Here is a 23283-nt window from a genome sequence, read left to right as displayed (position 1 = left end):
GCCTTTTTTTTTTGTTACAAAAGAAAAAAAGGCTGGGCGAACCATGCAGGAACGATGGTTATCTCCTAACCAATCAGAGTGAAGAGGGGCGTCGCTCTAAATTTGGTGACATCGGCGTGCTCCGTGCACAGGCCGGGGGGGGAGGGGAGGCGGGGACATAGATTGGTGAAGCAATAGGAAGCGCCGCACGAATCCGGGCGGCTGGGTTTGGATCCGCCCTTCAAGACCATCGATTGGGCTCGTTCTTTCAGTTTATTTTTTCAGTGACTACACTACATTAAAACAACAACATGAAGACTCATTTAACCCATGTAGACCGGGAAAGAATCTGTCATTTTAAGATTTCTTTGGCTATTCAAAAATAGCAGTTATATATTACAAGCTTGTAGATCTGCTATTCTTGAAAAATCGTGAACATTTTTGCAAATCTTTGAATATATTTATATTTTTAAAGCAAACATTTGTAACTCAACACTTTGCTTCTGGGGGATGGTGGAGAGCATCACCTTCACCAAGGAGACAGCTTGTGCATAACGTGTTGAAATTCTTTCTTCAATTTAATTTGATTTTGTTTTCATCATGGTTTGAAACAAAGCTGTACATTAGAGCATTGTATTTACTAATTTACTGTCTGTTAAAAGTGTAGAATATGGTAATTCTCACTTGTATTTTGGAGTTGGCTGGTTTCTGCCCGACAGCACAGATATGCTGTTACAGACAGAGAAATGGAACGGGGCAAAAACATAAACCCTGTCCACCTCCGATGACAGTGACACAACCGTCATTAATGGTTTTGAACTGTACTTACCCGTTTATATAAAAGAAAAAGAGTATTCTGTCAGTGTAAACCTGAAGATTGTTTATAATTGAATTTCTTATTTTATAAATCAACATGCAGCTTTGCTCAGAACCCATATGGATCCTGCTACCTTGGGTGTTTGGACTTTTGAAAGATCTGCCTCCGTGGCTATAACATTAAAAAGAGTTTATTCCCATACCACAGGTTCTTGCATGTCAATTACCTGTAGCTCTATAAGGCAATTAACCGTGTTTCACTCATATTGTTTTTTTGTATTCTGTTAAGGGCCGTCCACACCAAGTACTACAATGATATCTACATCATTTAGCTCTAGTCGTGGTGTGCACTGCACTCTTCCATCCACTTGAATTAGAACAAATTTTAAAACAATATCTTTATAGTTATTGTGCTTGGTGTGGATGGCCCTTTATGGTATGTTAAACATAATGTTTTCTATCATGTTTTCTTAAGATTTCTTTAATATTTCTTGTAGTGGATCATCAGTGCTCTACAATACAGTGAAAGGTGGGGGTTCTCTTGAGGTGGAGGTGAAGAACTTCAAGGGAATTGCAGGAGTCTATGATAGTTGGAAGCTTTTATGCTACATAAAGGTGGAAGGCAATGAAGACTATTAAGTGATTAACATGAACATAAACATGCACAGTGCATCATTATCTGAACTAAATGTACCCTACAACTTCTTGTTTATACCCCGAATGACTGGTGCAGATGAGGTACAGTTACAGGTTTTGTAGCAATTGCAGAAGATATTAGGCCTTAATTGTCGAATGTTCAAGCATGCTCTAATAATGTGTACTTTACATTAACTAAAGACCATTTTCCAAATATTATAATTTTTTGCATTTTGGAAACATTGTAACATTGAGGTGCCCACTCTTCCGGTTACCATCAGGAGGACGAGTGAAGCGTGTGTGTGTGTTTAGTTGTTATGCCAGTTGATTCCTCCCCACACAGTTGTCACTGCTGTTGTATCCTACTGATTCACCTGTCAGTGAAGAGGGGAGCCTTCATCCTACCCCTCCCACCCAATACGTCACCCGGCTTCCCTTCTCCGAACACAGGCCAACTGTGTTCGTATAGATGTTCGACAAAGCCGGATGTACCATCCGGATGTGTGTGGTTTAAGGAGGGAGATTAGACGCCGTGGATGTCACAAAACAAACTATGTAATGTCTTGTTAAGAAAAGAGAGGATGAAAATTATCCAAGTAAATTTAACTTCATATTTAAAAGCAGCTAGGAAGGTTGGATGAAATAGAGGAGAAAATGTCACTGATTGTTTAATTAAAAAAGAAATGTTCATAGATTTTGAGAATTTCCCCAAAATAGTGATGCTTGGGTTGATGTTTTTTTTTATTAAATTGTGATATTATAAAACATATCAGACATTCTAGATTTCCCAAAAGAAATGCATGCATTTAATTCACCCTGAAGCAGGTAGAAAACGTAACCTCACTGGCATTAAAAGACTTTACTTTGTTAGTTAACTATGATGGAGGCTAGGTGTACATATTGGATAATATGGATGTGAAAGGAGATTATGCTGTGTTGAAGGGGGAACTGAAGTTCTCCCAGAAGGTAGTGAGTATATATATGTGGTGTACCACATTCACCATTCTTCATTTGTTTGGTAGGTACAGTAAATACATCACATCAATCATTTTTTCCACAGATGTACGGTAGGTTGAGCTGTGTGTCTGTTTCACTGCATCTTTTAGGAACCATTATGGAGAACAAAATGCATTTGTTGTAAATGTACTCAAATGCTAACAATTCCCCTCAATGTTTATGAGTTATTAATGGGTTTAAATAATCACTTATTTCAAGTTTATTTCAAATCACTCATCAAGTTTTTATAGTTGCAATCTTGTAATGTTTAGAGTTTAAAGGTGTTTGCTGAGAAATTAGTAGCTTTAAGTTGCAACTGCTTAAGAGAGTGTGTAAAAAATACCAAATACCAATACGTATAGCTAGTCATTACATCATTGAATTATGTGTTTCTTTGCTTGGATTTACAAACAGACAAACTAGGCCTTGATGCGGTCAGCGGCCACACTCCAAGAGGGGGAGTGTGTCCTTTGTTCAGTTATCCTATTGTCCAGAGGGTTACATGCACGACTTTACACAGAGATCAAATTCAGCTGAAGATCAGCATATTTATTATCTTCAATACAGCAATACACAGGAACAACACTGTGTGATATGTGAACCAATAATGCAAGACAGGTGGAAATCAGGTTGGCAGAGGGAAGGTAGTGCCCAGGATTACATATACAATTGGCACTGGGTGTAAAAAATAGGGTTACAAAATCGTGGGATAATTCTTTTTAGAAAAAAAAAGAAAAAAAGACAGGTAGAAATCAAATACTTACCGTGTCAGTGAGATGTGCTTCGTAAAGGCTCTAGAGCGATTAGTCCACAGGAGAAGAGGATTGAGAGGCACCTCTAATGCACGAACGACACAGAGTCAGAAGAACTGATGTCTGTGAGGCTCGTGGAGAATTATTCTCTTAACAGGATGTGCAGGATTCTTTATACTACAGGAAACTAAGGAGTGATCCCCCAAAAAGGGTGGGCATTCTACGTTTGGATTGGATAGTTTAGTAGTGCACGTCAGTGTCATAAGGCTTGTTGTGGTTGCCATGGGTGTTCTCAAGTCTGACAGCAAGGGTTAAGGGGTGCATGTCAACTTTCTAGCAAAAACCACCACTATGCATACAGTGCAGACAGGATGTGGAAGCAGGTGGCAAGATTCAACAGTTGACAGTTAAAGTTCAGACAGTTTGACATTTACCTTCCATTTACCTGTCTTTTACCCAATTCAGCGCTTTAGTTGATCAGGTTGATTTGATCACTCATATGGTGAGATGTTGCACCATGGGAATTTCCTCTGCATCTTGACTTTTGAATATATATAGGCCCAAAAAAGGTAATGTAATTTAAGATGGATGCTTGGTAATAATGTGCCATATTTTCCCATCAGCCTACAGACTGATGCTTGTGCTCTTGGGTATTAGTGTTAGTATAGATGGTGCTTACCAGTGCTGTAAAGTAACTAAGTACATTCACTCAAGTACTGTATTTAAGTACAATTTTGAGGTATTGTTTACTTTACTGAAGTATTTTCAATTTTAAGTTCTTGTACTCTTACTCCATTACATCTCGGAGGCAAATATTGTACTTTTAACTCTACTTTACTTTGTAGATTTTGATTATTACAAAACATACATTAACCCCTTCAGCCATATATACATTTTGGCCATTTGAAAATAGCCGATCTACAAGCTCACAATGCGCATTGTGAGCTTGTAGATCTGCTATTTTCAAAATAATTTTATACATTTGAAAACTTGTGAAATGGGGACAATGAGCTTTCTGCATAATGAGTACTTTTACTTTTGGTACTTTAAGTACATTTTGATACCAATACATTTGTACTTTAAGTTTTTTTTTTAAAGTAGTATTCCGGACTTTTACTTGTAACAGAGTATTTCTATATTGCAGTATTGATACTTTTACTAATAAGTAACAAATGGGAGTATACTTTTTCCAACACTGCTGCTCACAGCACACATGGTCTGTGTCGCTGTCCAGCGGTGGTGGTGCTGAACCATCACTAATCGATGCATGTTGTAGAGACTGGAGTGACGTGACGTGCTTTATCCTGTTTTCTTTTTGTGTCCTTCAGAACACGCTTGTCTTGCGGCAAATAACTGTAGTGGAGTAAAAGTACAATATTTGCCTCTGAAATGTAGTGGAGTAGACGTGAAAGTACTGAAAATTGGAGTACAGTACTTGAGTAAATGTACGTCACTGAGTGTCAGGATGTGATAGTCCAGTCCACCCATCCAGTCTAGCTCTCAAGCGGTATCATCCAATGATGATATTGGACATTTTGCATTTACTTTTACAATTTGTCTTTAGGCTTGATGCCTATTGCCTACTGTTTTTTATTTATGAACATACTTTATTTATGAACATGCATTTTTTAATTCAAAGCCACTTTTATTACAGAAAATGTTATTCTTACCACTGTTAGGCGCTCTGGATAAATAATAAGAGCTTCTGATAAATGGATTTATAAAAAGATAGGTTACCTGGAAGTGCAACGACAGGGCAACGGAAGTAAATATTGCCTCGTCCAGTGGCTTGTAGTTTTAGAGCATCAGAACTGTTTGTGATCATAAAGAGAACCATTGCACTCCATAACAGTCAATCAATGTGATAATAGCCGCTTAACTAGACACCAAGATGATTAGAATTCAAGGTCTTTGGGTCCTTGTGAAGCAGTTTCTGTCTGCAGCTGCTGCTGAGATCGTGGAAGCTGTTGAGAAGATGATCTCAGGATACGAGGAAGAAATGTTCCAGTCCAAACGAGAGATCAGTCGACAACGCAAGATGCTCGATGCGCTTCTACAACCTGAGATCAGGTTAAATAGAATAGCTGGTATGCGATACAATGTATGATCGATGCGTTTGTAAAACACAGAATAAATACAATAGAATGCCAGGTATATGTTAGTTAGATGATTGCCTCAATCTAGCCTGCAGAATCAACTCAATCAGCCTCTAATGTAAAACGCCCACTTTAAATCAAATGTTTAATCTGGTGAAATTCAGGATGAATATAGTTTTAGAAATTCATAATGAGTTTTTTCCACCAATCACTGAACTATGTGATATAAATAATATTTTTAATGTTATGTGACTGAGTCCTGGAGGCTGGAGCTACAGTGAAGGAGAGGTCACACATGGGGCTATAATTGTTCAACCTTATATATTTCAATCTAATTATCTACTGTGAGACTAGCTGTTTAATGCACAGCTGTTTTAACCAATTTTGTCACAGCTCCCATGGTTACCGTGGCATCAGTAGAGATGCTGGTATTAAAGGGATAGTTCGGTTGTTTTATATTTTATTGCACATCCAAAGGTTCTTGTCAAATTGAAAACGGTTCTTAAATTAGCACTACAGTTACTGAGGAGTTTTGCAACATTCCCTGAGATAGATACCTTTTATTGGTCCCGCAGGGGAAATTCAGGCTCCAGAGACAGCACACAGCAGTAAAAGTTACAGATACAGGGCATCGAAGTACATTAGGTACAGAAGAGTAACATCACATTAAAGATACCCTCAAACAAAATACTAATAAAAGTATACAGAGATACTGTATACACCCTATGCAATCATCCTGTCTGGAGATGTGTGATGTCAAAAAGGTGAAAAAAACTGTACTATCCCTTTTAATAGAATGAACCAGTATGTTGAGTCAGGATTAGGCATGCAACGGTATGACATTTTACAGTACGGTATCAAACAAAATACAGCGGTTTACGATATTTCACGGTATTAAAATATATTTTGAATACATTCTTTAAATATATTTGTAATTTGTAATTTGTAAATATATATATATATATATATATATATATATATATATTTTTTTTTGTTACTAGGGCCCATCAAAAAACAAACAAAAACGTATCATTCAAAACATATTTTATTAGCCTATCAACTTAATTAATTGAGTAAAAAATAAATGATTAAAGAATTCATAGTTATTTTATATTATTTATAATTAATTTATATTTCAGTCACAAAAGTATTGGTTTTAAAAAAAATATATACTGTATAGCCTTGGATCAAGACTATCATAGATTTTTTTTTATAGATTTTGACATTTGATATCTATGATATAAAAATCGATAAAATACAAATCTATCGTATCTACGTCGTATCGTAATCGTACTACTACGGAGAATGATTGCGACGTGCAGATAGATAAACAGTACATCGCTCTTTTGAATGAGACATGATCGTAGGCTACTACAACAAAGGATTTATATGGATCTTCCCTGGGCTTTAATCAGCTGTTTATGTTCGGGTGGATGCACGCACACGCACACGCACACTGCTGTTGTTCAATCATTGCTGAATGTTCTCTTCTCCTCTTCTGCTCCTCAGAGGAAGCACAGCTCAACCTCTCTGTGTGGGAGGAGGATTTCCTCACTGAGCAGCAGGAGTGGAATTCCAGTCCAAGGCAGAAGTCCCTGCAGACTGAGAGGAGCCACAAGGAACCTTTGAGCAGCAGCCAGGACAGAAGACCAGAGAACGACACCATCCGTGACACATTCACTCCTCAGTGTGTGAAAAATGAGCATGAAATGTGCAAAGAAGAAGAAGAACCTCTACCTGTCACTTCAGCTGAGCAGATGCCCATAGAGACTGATGAAGAGGTCCCATCTCCAGGACTCTCTGAGGCTGAAAACGGAGACGGCGATGAGAACTGGAGGCTGAGCGATGCTACTCAATATGAAGACAGTGACAAAAGTGAAGCTTCTCAAGATGGAGACTTTGACAGCATTGAAGAGTGGAGGGACAGTGGACGACATTGCATGCTGACTTTAAAGACACCACGGACGAAGAAAATGCTCAAATCCTGCATCATTTGCAAAGTGTGTGGAAAATCTTTTCTTGCAGAAGTCTCACTTGCGAATCATCTGGAAATTCACCCTAAAGATGTCTGCGGGCTGTGTGGGAGGCACTTTGAGACAGAGGGGGATTTTAAATTTCACCTGAAAACTCACACGAATGTAAAAGCAGAGGTGTGTGATGTTTGTGGGAAATGCTTTGCCAAACCTAGCAGTTTGGAGATACACAAGAGGATCCACACGGGAGAGAAGCCGTTCAATTGCAATGAATGTGGGAAATCCTTCAACCAGCACCAAAACATGACAAGACACATCAGGGTCCACACTGGGGAGAAGCCATACTCTTGCACCTCCTGCAGCAAATGTTTCAGTGACTACACTACATTAAAACGACATGTGCAGACTCATTTACAAGACGGAACATTTGACGATGGGGATGGTAATGCTGAGGTGAAAGACAGTACAGTGCAGATGTCAAAAAAGCAGCTGTTGCGAACCGTATGTAAAGTTTGTGGGATGGATTTTAACAAAATTACGCCCCTTGTGAATCACGCCAAAACTCACACTGAGGACCTCTGTGGGGTCTGCGGGACGCGATTTGAGTCCGAGGAGGTTTTGAAGCTTCATCTGCAAACTCAAGACAATGGAAAAGTGTGCAAGATTTGTGGCAAGTGTTTTACAGGCCATGGAAGTCTGGAAGTGCACATGAGGGTCCACACTGGAGAGAAGCCGTTCAAATGCAATGAGTGCGGTAAAGCCTTCAACTGTCACCAAAATATGACAAGACACCTCAGGGTCCACACTGGGGAGAAGCCATACTCTTGCACCACCTGCAGCAAATGCTTCAGTGACTACACTACATTAAAACGACACATACAGACTCATTTACCGGTCAAAACGGAAAAGAAGCGGAAGCTGTTCAGATGCAAGGAGTGTGGCAAAGTCTTCAACCAAAGCCAAAATTTGAAAAGACACCTCATTGTCCACACCGGGGAGAAGCCGTACTCTTGCATCACCTGCAGCAAATGCTTCAATGACTACTCTACATTGAAACGACACATGCGGACTCATTTAAAAGAAAATACACTCGCCGTAACCACTCCTGCAGTTGACGGTGGTAATGCAGAGGTCAACAAGGACCATACAGAGCAGGCGATGGACATACAGCTGCAGAACGTATGTCACATGTGCGGGAAGGATTTTCAATCTATGGCGTCCCTTGTGAATCATGCCACAACTCACAGTGTGGACTGCAGGACACGATTTGAGTCAGAGAGTCAGAGTCAGATTATGACTGTGTAGTAAAGGTCTTCACCGGAAATCATCTGGTACGATTCACATGAAGAGTCACACAATTAGACGAGGAAATGCGCTCTGTGGAGAGCAGACCTCCATCACGGTGACATCTTGTGCATAAAGTGATACGGTGCCTTGGCTTGCACACTGCCATGGTTCCCTTTGGAAAAAAGGTTCAATTGAATATTTGTATTTCCTTTATCATTATTATTTTCATCATGGTTTTGAAATACAAAGTTGTACCTATATTAAGACTCTAATATATCATTGAATTTATTAATTTACTATTTGTGAAAAGTGTAAATTCTCCTGTAAATTGGATATGGCCGTGGCCCAGGATGTCACCTGAAGAGTTGGTGGCTTTGAGTCGAGTCCAGAGACAGATAACATGGTCCCATTCAAAGACATTACAAAAACTGGAAGTGGCCATAGCCGGGGGGTATACCAGTATACCAGCAAGTTGGCAGTGGCAGTAGTATTGCAATGATTAATCAATTGAATCAATTACTAAGTGAATTGCCAACTAATTTAAATTTTGTTTATCTGAAAAGCAAAACCTTACAATTATATGGGTTGCATCAGATTGTGGATAAAAAACATTGAACATGTGCAGTTATTGCTTAAGTATTGCCTAAATGAAGTAAGCTTCCCTTTATACATGTATTCTACAAGGAAAATAGTACATACTATTGAATTATTTGTTACTGGTGCCCTCTAGTGGCAGTTTGTTTCTAGGTTTGATCACTGCAGTAGTCCAGAAGTAGCCTGGTAAACCCTCCCTCCAGAAATCTCATTTGTATTTTATTTCAGGAGTGAGTCTGGCCTGCAGACCTATATGGGCAATTTGGCTGTGGGCTGGAGCTGGGCGGGAGTAATGTAGCTTTGATGTCCAAGTGGCCCTGTGATGTCCAATTAAGCCACTTTAGGCTGCAGTGATTATCACCAGGAGTAATTGGTTTGTCTTTGATGTTAATGAGCAGCTTGTATGAAAGGTGTATTGATTAATGACGTGTGAACCACTCTGGTTCCACCTGATTGGCCTACCCCCGCTGTCAATCACAAAACAATGAGCGAGGACGATGATTGGCTCGGTTATTTGGTAATGCACTAGAAACGCCCATACAAGCCTTCATGCCAGACTCACTCCTGGAATCAAATGGAAATGAGATTTCCGGAGGGAGGGTTTACCAGGCTAGTCCAGAAGCACCAGCAAGAAATTTAAGTGAAGAGTATAAATGTTGTAGGCCAAATAATATGCTACAAAATGTTCCATTAAGAAAAGCAGCTACATACAGTTACTAAAACTTTTACAATTGCAAGGCCAAACTTTGTTTTGACAAACAAAACAATCATTAAAGGCCTAATCTGTTCTTTAATGTATGCTTCTATAAATACCCATATTACACAAACAAATAAAATGTTCAACTTGCATCGACACAATCATTTAGTAATTGCTAATGCATTGGCAATGATAATCCTTTTTATAATTGGCCAATTAATACAATTTTGATTTTACCTTAATCATTATTTGGTAGTCCGACACCACACCCTTCAAAATACATTACAAAGTTACAAGTTGACCACCAAACTGCGCTTCATTGTCCCGTTACAAATATTTCCTCAATGTTTTGTAGTGTTAAATTAATCTGTCTGTATCAGGCCATGCCACATGTTGGCCACTTCGTGTGAAAAGTCATTCAGTTCTTCCTTGCCCCATGACAAACCTTTCCACTGATTGCAAATCTTTTCATAATGTTTGTAGATATGTCACTGTCAGACTGATAAATGGAATGGGGTACAAACATAAACCCTGTCCACCTCCAATGACAGTGACATTTGGTCAATAACGGTTATGAATTGTTCTTACAAATCTTACATGATTAGTTTTTTAAAGGTATATGTACCAGTACAATGACTGTTTCCCGCAGTGTAAACTGTAAGATTGATTGCTGTTTTTTGTGGTTTTCTTTTCTTTCTTTTATTTACTTTAATATTTATTTTATGGTCAGGACACATGTTTAGCTTGCTACCCTGGGTGTTCGGACTTTTGAAATCTCTCCCTCTGTGGCTGTAGATTAAAACAGTTTTATTCCCATACTATATTATTTTGTGCATCATGTAACTGTATAAAACAAGTAATAGTGTTTCACTCATATTGTTTTTTTTTCTTTCTGCATTGTGGAGAAGAACATTATGAAGGTTCAGCACAATGTCCTAGAAAGAAATGAGGACGTGAAGGTAAACAGGATGAGAGCAGAAAGGAGGGGAATGCTGTATGCAGAAGCTCTTAGAGAGTGGAGGGGCACAAGCACAACAATAGGGTGGCTGAACAACAAGAACAGGAGGAAAACATTTAGGTACACGAAAATATCTGTATGTATGGACAAGATAAGATTCCTAGCATTCATTGCGATGGAAGTCTGAAAGAATCAAGATGATACTGGAAGCAGATCAGGAGATTCTTAAATGTTGTGGATTATGGGGGAAATGGGGATAGTGTACTGAGGGACGAATGCACGTCAACCCAGACTCAGAGTCTGGATGATTGAATGGACACTTGTAAATAGTTTGCACAGAAGGATAAGGTAGCAGGTCAAATGAAGAGAACAGTAGGTGGCGGTAATGCTTAGAAATGTTTGCCAATCGTCAATAAACCCCAATAGTAGAAGGAGAAGTAGGACAACGGATGTAAACAGAGGCTCAGAACAAGAGAATAATTTATTTGGTTAACGGTCAGTGTGATCATAACTAGATACCAAGATGAGTCAAATTCAAGGTCTTCGGGTCCTTGTGAAGCAGTTTCTGTCTGCAGCTGCTGATGAGATCGTGGAAGCTGTTGAAAAAATAATCGCAGGCTACGAGGAAGAAATGTTCCAGTCTAAACGAGAGATCAGTCGACAACGCAAGCATGAGATCAGATCAAATAGAATATCAGGTATGTATGCATATTATTATCTAGCCATGGATCAAACGACGGTCGTCTGTCACGACCGTCATGGATGAACTTCAACCTGGTGTTTGCACTTTTTTTTTTATATATATGGCCCGTACATCTACATAAACGTTCGTATTTCAAATATAAAGTGCTTACCTCATGGCCACGGATGTTACAATTATTTACGGGCCATCAGAAGTACCCGTATCTTCCATATTGTTCAATAAAAAGCATTTTAATCCGATCGGTGGCCATTCAGAGCCATGTTTTAGAGTTCAGTACGCCTCCCAACCGAAAGGGTCGTGCAGTTGAAAGTATGGACCGATCAGAATAAAATGCTTTTTGTTGAACAATGAGGAAGATACGGGCACTTCTGAGGGCCCGTAAATAATTGTAACATCCGTGGCCATGGGGTAAGCACTTTACATTTGAAATCCGAACGTTTATGTAGATGTACGGGCCATATATAAAAAAAAGTGCAAACACCAGGTTGAAGTTCATGATGTGACAGTCATGTTTCAGGGCTAAGATTATCCAGCTTTGTAAAAACTAAACAAAAAAACAATCCACCATTGTTATGAGCAAGTTACTGAGCAAAAGTGTTTCTTTTGGAGAGCGCTCGTTTTAAATCACTCAACGTCCTGCATAGACAATGTGCAAAACATATTTGGAAACAGGTGGTATGCAGGATGAGTGTTTATCCTGTATAGTTCTCTCTCCTGATTAAACCAAATTGTTATCCCAACCTGAAAATGTATTTTCTGTTTACTAAAGAGCAGAAGAGACCCCTGTTACTGAATAATTTCACTATAGCAGTGATAAGAGGATCTTTCCACAGTTCCACATGCTTCTCTATGCCCAGGATTTGTGCTCATAGGCGGGTAGGAGTTGTGAGGAGGGTCGGTCTCTGGTGGTCGTTGCAGAGACCGACCCTCCTCTCTACTCCTATGAGCACTCATCCAGGGCATGAATTCATGCCACTTTAAAGTGGAACTGTGGAATAATGTCCTTAAAGGACGACTTCACCCATTTTCAACCTATCTTCATATCATTGGTCCTCACTCCTCACTAATGCTCATTATAATGTTACCCTTTTTGTATACCACGACTGTTTCTCAGAGGAGGGCTGTGGACAGTTCAGAAACCCGCCTACCAGTGACATCATCAATTGGGCATCCAAGCTAATAGAAACTGCAGGATTTCTATTCTTCAAAAGTTAGCATGCTATAGAAGCCACATTTCTCTCGTTAAAAAAAATAAAAATAAATCTTGTTTGAAAAAACTAAATGATGATGTCACGGGAAGGTGGGTTTCTTACAGCCCTCCTATGAGACACAGGCCGAGTAGAAAAAAATTGTACCATTTTATCATGAGCATTAGTGAGGACCAATTATATGAAGATAGGTTGAAAATGGGTGAAGTCGTCCTTTAACAAATGATATATTACACTTGGTTAAGTCATAGTGAGTGACTTCAGCACTAGTTAAATGGTGAGGACCAGGAATTAATGATGATTTCATGATAAATTCATGATGAATTAATGTATGAGTTTATCATTAATTCATCATTAATTAAGCGTTAATTACGAGTATGAATTTGCATGCTCAAGTAACGTGTGACCGTAATCTATTTAGTATTTAACTTTATTTTAACAACAAATATCACTCACAGCAACTTTTTTAAGGATTTAATCATTGTAATAAAAATAGAGAATTCACTCAACCTTAAGTAGAGCAGACAAAAATGGGAGAGTTTGTATACTTATTAACAGAGTGTTGATGAGTTATAATAAATATGATTCTCTTACAGATAATTTAATAACATGACAGTGTAGTTGAGGTTTTTTAATGAATGAATCTGAAACTTCACTTATGAGCATTGGCATAGACAGGGATTAAGTGATCAAGTGGTCATATGCCTCGAGTACCTCTACTATGTAACTAGTCTGTGCATGAGTAAGGGAAAAAAACAGAAGGCGTTTCCATAACCGAGGCGTTCCCAAAGCGCCTCCAGACCAGAGATAGACCATTTTCCAATCATTGCTAAATGTTCTCTTCTCCTCTCCTTCTCCTCAGAGGAAGCCCAGCTCAACCTCTCTGTGTGGGAGGAGGATTTCCTCACTGAGCAGCAGGAGTGGAATTCCAGTCCGAGGCAGGAGAACCCAGAGTCCCTGCAGTCTGAGAGGAGCCACAAGGAACCTTTGAGCAGCAGCCAGGACAGAAGACCAGAGGACGACACCATCCATGACATATTCACTCAGTGTGAGAAAAATGAGCATGAAATATGCAAAGAAGAAGAAGAACCTCAACCCGTCACTTCAGCTGAGCAGATGCCCATAGAGACTGATGAAGAGGTCCCATCTCCAGGACTCTGTGAGCCTGAGAACGGAGATGACTGGAATGCTACTCAAGATGGAGACGGTGACAGAAGTGAAGAGTGGACGCCGAGCGGACAACATCCCACACTGACTGGTAAGACACCACGGACGAAGAAAAGGCAAAGATCCTGTATCATCTGCAAAGTGTGTGGGACATCTTTTCACTCCGAACTCTCATTGGTAAAACATCTGGAAAGTCACCCTCCAGATGTCTGCGGGCTGTGTGGGATGCACTTCAAGACAGAGGAGGATTTTAAACTTCACCTGAAAACTCACGTGAATGTGAAAGGAAAGGTTTGTGATGTTTGTGGGAAATACTTTGCCAAACCTTTCTATTTGGAGGAACACATGAGGGGCCACATGGGAGTGAAGGCGAAGCCGTTCAGATGCAAGGAGTGCGGTAGATACTTCAGCCGACACCAGAATATGACAAGACACCTCAGGACCCACACTGGGGAGAAGTCATACTCTTGCAACACCTGCAGTAAATGCTTCGGTAGTTATTATTTATTAAAACAACACATGGTGGATCACATTGTAACGTCCAGGATTCTATCCCGGGTCTCCCGCGTGGAAAGCCAACATCTTAACGACTAGTCAAAATGGGAATTCGCCTTTGGCCAGTGGAGATATTAGGCTTTTTGGTCGTCAGGGAGAGGCCCTGAGCCACTCTGCTACAACATGATGGTGGCAACATGATGGTGGCCACTCGCTCCTAATGTTCTATTCTCCCAACTTATTTGTCTGGGTTTTTTAAGGGGGATAAAATTTGATATGGTTCCTTTGTATTTTAGGGGTTACCGAGGGCCATGTTGTGCCTGAGCTTTTTTTCCCGTTTGAGTTTTGTATGTTTATTAAAAAATAATAAATGTAGTTTGCAACAAAAAAATAATAAGCTGCATCTGAAAACTCACAAGAAATGTGTGAAATATGTGGTTTTTTTTGACAGCCACACAGAGATAATGAGACATGAGGAACCATACTTACTACTGTTTTTGTGACAATTCTAATCTCAAAGAGCACACCAGCACCAGCACACACACACTGGGCAGAAACCGCACCACTGTGAGATCTGTGGTGAAGGCTTTTACCAGAAATCATCTGTCAGAATTCAGTATTAAACTGGTAAATGCACTCAGGCTTCAAGTCGGGCCCAGAGACATACTGTAGCATGGTCCCATTCTGAAACATCACAAAAAACTGGGCTGACGGTCAACCAGGGAGTTGGCAGCTTTGAGCCGTGTCTGATGACACCCCACACGGCCTCTTAAAAATACATTACAAAAACCAGAAGTGTGTGTGACCGGTGGAGGTCGACCACCAAACTGCGCGTCATTGTTCCATGACAATATTTGCTCAATGTTTTGTGACGTTGCATGAATCTGTTAGGATTTTGTGACAGTCTACATTTGGCCATGTGGTGTGAAAAGTAAATAAGTTCTTCCTTACCTCCTTTTCTGTCAAGTGCAAATCTGTTCCTAACATTTGTAGATACGATGTGCTGATAGACTGATAAATGGAATGGGGGGAAAACGTGTCCTCCTCCATTGACATCTGGTCAACTGTTTGAAACTCTACTTACAAGTTTTACATGCTTTAAAAAAAATTTGTTCCTTTTGCCATTTTTGTGTAATGCAGTTAATATAGTCGGGCTTGCCTTTTTACCCACGTCAGAGCTTCATGGACACAAGAACCAGTTTCGACTAGATTGTATGACATCACAGCCCATGGACCCCTCACGATCTGATTGCTATCTGATGTGCTGTCCGTCTTGTACCAAATTACCTCATGCCCATGATGACATTACCTAAAAACTGCACTGTTGCTTTGTGAAACATTAAGATATGAATATGTTTTTGACAAGTCATGACATGTACACGTGTACCCACCAACTGGCCACTGGACTGAAATCTGATAATGAAATGATGCTATGAAGTGGGAGTTTCTCCAAGATAACATTGGGCTACAACCGCCTGTATTTCCTGTGTAACCGCAGAAAGAATATTCTCATAGAATAAACCACTGGATTGATTTTCGATGGTGTTTTCCTCCTCATTTGGCGTCCACGTTCATTTTTACTATTTAAAATTTGATCTTTACTTAGAATATTTTGTAGATCTATCAGTGGGGATTTGTGAAGTGCGTGTATCTATTTATTATTAGTTTATTTGAAATAAGTTATGTAATTCCTCAAGGAAACTGGATGGCAGCAACACGCTGTTGGTTGTAGTGCTCTCATCATTACTCTGATATAACACTTTATAAGTCACAATAAGTAAAGTACATTTACTGAATGCAAGAGAAAGGAGGTAGGTCCACCCGGGGACTATACTTGTTCCCAGTGGTGTAAAGTAACTAAGTACATGTACTCAAGTACTGTACTTAAGTACCATTTTTACTTCAATTGAGTATTTCCATTTTGCAATACTTTTACCTCTACTCCAATACATCTCAGAGGCAAATATTATACTTTTACTCCACTACAATTATTTGAAAACTTTAGTTACTTCGTAGATTTTGATTATTATAACAAAACATACCCACTTCAGCCCTATAGGCTACCTTTCGGCCATTTTAAAATAGCCGATCTACAAGCTCACAATGCCTCGCAAATTGCAATTGTAAGCACGTATATCTGCTATTTTCAAAAGATTTTAATACATTTTATACATTTGAAAACTTGTGAAATAGGACATTCTGCATAATGAATACTTTTACTTTTGTACTTCAAGTACATTTTGCTAACAATACTTTTGTACTTTTACTTAAGTCAATTTTGAATTCCGGACTTTTACTTGCAGCAGGGTATTTCTACATTATAGTATTTATACTTTTACTCAAGTAAAAGATATGAGTACTTTTCCCACTACTGTCTGTCTCTTTGCTTGGCTTTACATACAGACAAACATAATGGCTTTGCTCTCTTGGGTATTAGTGCATCACAGCCAGCACGCATGGTCTGTGTCGCTGTCCATGGGCGATGGTGCTGAACCATTCACTAATCGATGCATGACGACGTGCTTCCTTATCCATCCAATGTATCACGATTGCAGACCTTTTTTCTTTTTGTGTCTTTCAGAATAAGCTCCTCTTGCGGCTTGCTTGGCTTATGATTGTCTGCACCTATATTTTAGTGAATTTTAGATCAACGCGTTACCACCGCGCTCTGACTCCTCCTCTTTTGTAGCCCACTTTTACTCAACATTTCATACCGCTGGGCTTTTACTTGTACAAGACAAAAGACAAAGGTTGTTAGTCGCTCTGGATAAGAGCTTCTACTAAATGTATTTTGCGCAACATAGCCTAGGCCCTAGGACCGCGACGGTCGTCTGTCACGAGAGTCATGGATGAACTTCAACCTGGTGTTTGCACTTTCTCCATTTACGGCCCGTACATCTACATAAACGTTCAGATTTCAAATATAAAGTTCTTACCCTATGGCCACTGATGTTACAATTATGTACGGGCCCTCAGATGTACCCGTATCTTCCGTATTGTTAAATAAAAGGCATTTTGATTCGATTGGTGGCCATTTTCTCATAGAGTTATAATGTATCAGAGTGCAGTACACCTCCCAACCAATAGGGTCGCGTATTTGAAAGCATCTGGAGAATATGAAAGAAATGGCCACCAATTAGATTGTAATACTTTTTATTGAACAATACCGAAGATATGGGTACTTTTGAGGGCCCGAACATAATTGTAATATTATGGCCATAAGGTAAGCACTTTATATTTGAAATTCGAACGTTTATGTAGATGTACGCGCCGTAAATAGAGAAAGTGCAAACAGCAGGTTGAAGTTCATGCATGACTGTCATGATGTGACAGTCATGTTTCAGGGCTACCTGGAAGTGCAACTCTTGGACAGCGGAAGTAAACAGAGACTCGCCCAGTGTAGTTTTACATCATCACAAGTGTTTGTGATCAGAACAAGAGAATCATTGCTTCGATAAACAATCAATGTGATCAGAGCCGTTTAGATACCAAGATGAGTAAAATTCAAGGTCTGCGGGTCCTTGTGAAGCAGTTTCTGTCTGCAGCTGCTGATGAGATCGTGGAAGCTGTTGAGAAGATGATCTCAGGATACGAGGAAGAAATGTTCCAGTCCAAACGAGAGATCAGTAGACAACGCAAGATGCTCGATGCGCTTATAAAACCTGAGATCAGGTTAAATAGAATAAGAGGTATGTGATACAATGTCGATCGATGTTCTTATAAAACCACAGCTCAATATCAGGTGTGTGTGTTGTTGACTCGGTGACATATCGCCTCAGTCTAGCCTGCAGAACCAACCAACACGACAACACAAGCAGCCTAATGTAAAACGCCCTGTTCAGATCAAACGTTTATTGAAATTCAGGATGATGCCTACGGTGTCACATGACGATGAAAACACTGTCTAATGTTGTTCTAGTGTGATTTATTAAGTTATCTGCCGTGTAACCTCATCTACAGTATGTGAGGCCAGGGATGTTTATATTATTAAAAATTATCCTATCACACAAAGATTTGTTGGCCCCCCTGTAGTAGCTCTGAGGACCCCCTAGGGGCCCCGGACCCCCTGTTGAAGACCCCTGCTTTAGTTGTATTAACGTGTACATTTAACAATGGTGATGCTTAACTATCAGTCATTTAACTGGGGCCCCACTGGAACCCCTTCAAGAACCACTGGGGGTCCCCAGACCCCACGATGAGAACCACACTAACATAGACCATTGACTTAAACCAATAGATTAGTTGTGAACCAGCCAACTAAGCCAACCATACACAGCGTGACTATAGTATCCCATAGCCCAGATGAACGTTCTAGATCCTATGGGATCTTGAATCTTTCTCCCGCCACTTCGGTCACACACACACACACACACACACACACACACACACACACACACACACACACACACACACACACAGCTGTTGTTAGCTATATTTTATGTACTTTGACTCCTCTTCTTTTCTATTTTCTATTCTGATTATTTTACTTATTTTACACTGACGAGCCTGCACCAACATGACTTTAACCCACTTGTAAACGCGATGTGACAATAAACATGGATTGACACTGATGTTGTTCCCTTCTCCTTTCCTGCTCCTCAGACGAACCACAGCTCATGCTCTGGGAGGAAATCTTCGCTGAGCAGCAGGAGTGGAACTCCAGTCCGAGGCAGAAGAACCCAGAGTCCCTGCAGACTGAGAGGAGCCACAAGGAACCTTTGAACAGCAGCCAGGACAGAAGACCAGAGGACGACACCATCCGTGACACATTAAATCCTCAGTGTGAGACAAATGAACATGAAATAGACAAAGTAGAGGAAGAACCTCTACCTGTCACTGCAGCTGAGCAGATGACTATAGAGTCTGATGAAGAGGTCCCATCTCCAGGACTCTCTGAGGCTGAGACCAAAAATGGAGATGACGATGAGGATTGGAGGCTGAGCGATACGACTACTCCAGACGAAGACAGTGACGGAGATGAAGAGTGGAGGAAACATGGACAATATCGCAAGCTGACTGCAAAGACACCACGGAAAAAGAAAAAGCAAAGATCTGGCATCATTTGCAAAGTGTGTGGGAAGTCTTTTCATGCCAAAGCCTCACTGGTGAATCATCTGAAAATTCACCCTAAAGATGTCTGCGGGCTGTGTGGGATGCACTTTAATACTGAGGAGGATTTTAAACTTCACCTGACAACTCATGAAAATGTCAAAGCAGAGGTTTGTGATTTTTGTGGGAAATGCTTTGTCAGTTCTAGCGCTTTGGAGACGCACATGAGGATCCACACGGGAGAGAAACCGTTCAATTGCAATGAATGTGGTAAATCCTTCAACTGTCGCCAAAATATGACACGGCACCTCAGGGTCCACACTGGGGAGAAGCCATACACTTGCATCAACTGCAGCAAATGCTTCAGTGACTACACTACACTAAAACGACACGTGCAGACTCATTTCCAACACAAAACACTCTCCGTAACCGCTCCTGCGTTTGACGATGGGGATGGCAATGCAGACGCTAAGGACAACACAGCGTCAAAAAAGCAGCTGTTGCGAGCCATATGTAAAGTGTGCGGGAAAGATTTCCACAAAATAACGCCCCTTGTGAATCACGCCAAAACTCACACTGAGGACCTCTGTGGGGTCTGCGGCACGCAGTGTGACTCGGAGGAAAGTTTGAAGCTTCATCTGCAAACTCACGAGAATGGAAAAGTGTGTGAAATTTGTGGAAAGTGTTTCGAAGGTCATGGAAACCTTGAAGTGCACATGAGGATCCATACCGGAGAGAAGCCGTTCAGCTGCAGCATGTGTGGTAAATCCTTCAATTGTCGGCAAAATATGACGAGACACCTCATGATCCACACCGGGGAGAAGCCGTACTCTTGCACCACCTGCAGCAAATGCTTCAATGACTACTCTACATTAAAACGGCACATGAGGACTCATTTACAAGGCAAAGCACGCTCTGTAAACACTTCTGCAGCTGACGACGGGGATGGTAAGCAACAGGTACGGAACGTGTGCAAAGTGTGCGGAAAGGATTTCCACTCCATGGTGTCCCTCGTGAATCACGCCAAAACGCACACCGAGGACCTCTGTGGGGTCTGCGGGACACGATTTGAGTCGGGGGAAAGCTTGAAGCTTCACCTGAAAACTCACAAGAACCGAAATCTGTGCGAAATTTGCGGCAAGTGTTTTGAAAGCAACGCAAGTCTAGAAATGCACAAGCGGATCCACACGGGAGAGAAGCCGTTCAGCTGCAGCGAGTGTGGCAAGTCCTTCAACTTTCGCCACAACATGATCAGACACAAGAGGACCCACACGGGGGAGAAACCCTACCTCTGCAACGTATGCGGCAGGTGTTTCTGTGACCATACGACGCTCAAACACCACACCAGCACTCACACTGGGCTGAAACCGCACCGCTGCGAGATCTGTGGCAAAGGCTTCCACCGGAAAACATACGTAAGAATTCACATGAAGAGTCACACAAATAAACTAGGAAATGCGCTCAGCGAAGCGCAGACCTCCACTAACAAGACAGCTTGTCCATAAAGGGTTGGGGTGCCATGCACACACACTGCCACGTCCCGATGGGGCCGAGGGAGTGGGGATGGTTGGGGGTCGACCAGCAAGTCAGCAGCTCCGAGCCAAGTCTGATGACACCCCACACGGCCCCCTTTAAAATGCATTACAAATACCAGAAGTGGGTGTGACCGGTGGTCGACCTCCAACCTGTGTGAAAAGATAAATCAGTTCTCCATTGCGCCATGACAAATGTTTCCTTGGTGTGAAAAGTGAATCAGATCTCCCTTGCCCCATGGCAAACCTTTCCCCAACATCCAAATCTGTTCATTATGTTTGTAGATATGCTGCTAAAAAACCCTGTCCACCTGGCAGTGACATTTGGTCAAACACGGTTTTGAACTGTATACAGAAGGCTTTCATGTTTGTTTTTTTGAAAGTATGTGCCTGTAAACTGCAGTGCCCCCCCTCACATATTATACTGCTCCAATGTCATATGCTTATGTGGACTGGTATATTTTGAAAAGACCACAAGACCTTTAAAAACTTGAATCGCTGAACACCGCTGTGCTATCAGAAACAAGGTAACATCTAGTCCTTTGGCTGTACGATTTTCCAAGGCAAAACAATATATCCACCGCCACTCTCAGACATTGTGGGAATTGGATGAATACAACTTCAACACAGTGGGAGATGAACTCTATGCTCCTAAAACGCAAACTCTTGTGGATACATACACACATAAAGGTTTGGTTCTTCAGTAGTTCTTTAGTGCTGTGGTTCTCTAAGTTGGGTCCGGGGACCCTGTCCTTGACAGGGTTCCAGGGGTTCCCCACTCCAGCAAAATTAGTTAACCTTTAAGGCCTGAGGTTCCCATTCTGACAAAATGTTTTCAGAAAAAACATATAATATTTTTTCAGAAAAAAATTATGTTGCTATAATATCAGTGGTGCTCCAAACTTTTTCATGATTGTCAAGGACCTCCAAAATTATATGTAATTTGCCTGTGGACCCCCATCTGAAAATATTTTGTTCCAGGGACCCCCAGAAGCAAAGATTCGAGTTACAAATGTTCGCTTTAAAAATAATGTATATTCAAAGATTTGCGCACATTTTCATGATTTTTCAAAAATAGCAGATCTACAAGCTCATAGCGCGGCGCTATGAGCTTGTATATCTGCTATTTTTGAATAGCCAAAGTATGAAATAATGGTTTAAGTGGTTACACAGATGCGTTCCCGATTTTAATGGGTTAAAACAGCATCAAAATCTTTACTTGCTCTTCAGCTTAGTTTAGGCACCTCTAATGGCTGTATATAGCTCTGTTTGACAAAGGTGCTATATACCACCAAAATACTGTAGGTCACCCTGTGATTATGAGCCAAAGAACCACTTTTAGTGCAAATAAGCACTATTTTTGTTTAATCTGTACTTCACATTGGGCACTTTGAGCCCTTAAGGCGATAATCATTCTGATATTAGACAATTCCTGTGAATGAATAACCTTTGTCATGTCTCTAATATTAACACTGCTGTTCTATATTTTATAGGTTGCCTTCTTTATTTTCTTCTTTGCATACAGTGTTACATTTTCCTTTTTGTCAACATAGTAGACTTTTATAAGTAGACAGAGGTGCCTGTAATAGGTCGTATATACTGTATATGACAGCTATCTAGCCTGAGTCTGTTGGGGAGTAGTAACTTTTGGAGGTTGCACCTTTTATAATATATATATATATATGTTATGATGATGAATATGAACTTGTGCCTGTGTTAAATATGAGATGCATTGTTTGCTATAATTTGACTAATGACGATGAAGATGTATTATATCACAATGTTATATCATGTGGTTTTGTAATGGGGACTGTGTGTTTTCAGATGGTGCCTGTATGTCTGTAGAGCCTTGTTGTAAAGCCAGACCGATGGCAGATCTTTGAGCCTGATGCTGATCCAGATTTTTAACCTATTCAATTCGGGAACGCATCTGTGTCATTTTAGATTTATTTGGCTTTTTAAAAATTGCAGATATACAAGCTCATAGCGCAGCACCGAGTGCTATGTGCTTGCAGATCTGCTATTTTTTGAAAAGTCGTGAAAATGTTTGCAAATCTATGAATATATACTTTTTAAAGCGGACATTTGTAACTCAAATCTTTGCTTCTGGGGGTCCCTGGAACAAAATATTTTACTAATGTTTGCTTTAAAAAATATATATTAAGATTTGCCAGAAATTTCAAGATTTTTCAAAAATAGCAGATCTGCAAGCTCATAGCGCGGCACTCGGTGCAGCGCTATGAGCTTGTAGATCTGCTATTTTTGAATAGCCCAAAGAAATCTTAAAATGACACAGATGCGTTCCCGGTCTTAATGGATTAAACCACCCATTACTGATGTTGACA

General features: G+C 40.5%; 2 protein-coding genes across 2 annotated transcripts; both read left to right on the top strand.

The window, feature by feature from the left end:
• The first annotated feature begins 11237 nt into the window (after positions 1–11237).
• On the top strand, positions 11238–15826 carry LOC308098047 (uncharacterized protein). Its single transcript, XM_080446268.1, has 2 exons — positions 11238–11482; positions 13558–15826. Exons 1-2 carry the CDS (start codon positions 11308–11310, stop codon positions 14454–14456), a joined length of 1074 nt encoding a protein of 357 aa, XP_080302394.1. The 5' UTR covers positions 11238–11307; the 3' UTR covers positions 14457–15826.
• Positions 15827–17800: 1974 nt separating this feature from the next.
• LOC308098186 (uncharacterized protein) lies at positions 17801–22827 on the top strand. Its single transcript, XM_080446438.1, has 2 exons — positions 17801–18046; positions 18960–22827. Exons 1-2 carry the CDS (start codon positions 17851–17853, stop codon positions 20909–20911), a joined length of 2148 nt encoding a protein of 715 aa, XP_080302564.1. The 5' UTR covers positions 17801–17850; the 3' UTR covers positions 20912–22827.
• Positions 22828–23283: the final 456 nt, after the last annotated feature.

This window comes from Gymnoscopelus braueri (genome assembly GCF_963280865.1).
Source record: "Gymnoscopelus braueri genome assembly, chromosome: 13".
Lineage (NCBI taxonomy): Eukaryota > Metazoa > Chordata > Actinopteri > Myctophiformes > Myctophidae > Gymnoscopelus > Gymnoscopelus braueri.
The sequence above is the reverse complement of the archived record's forward strand: the minus strand, read 5'-3'. Positions and strand labels throughout refer to the sequence as shown.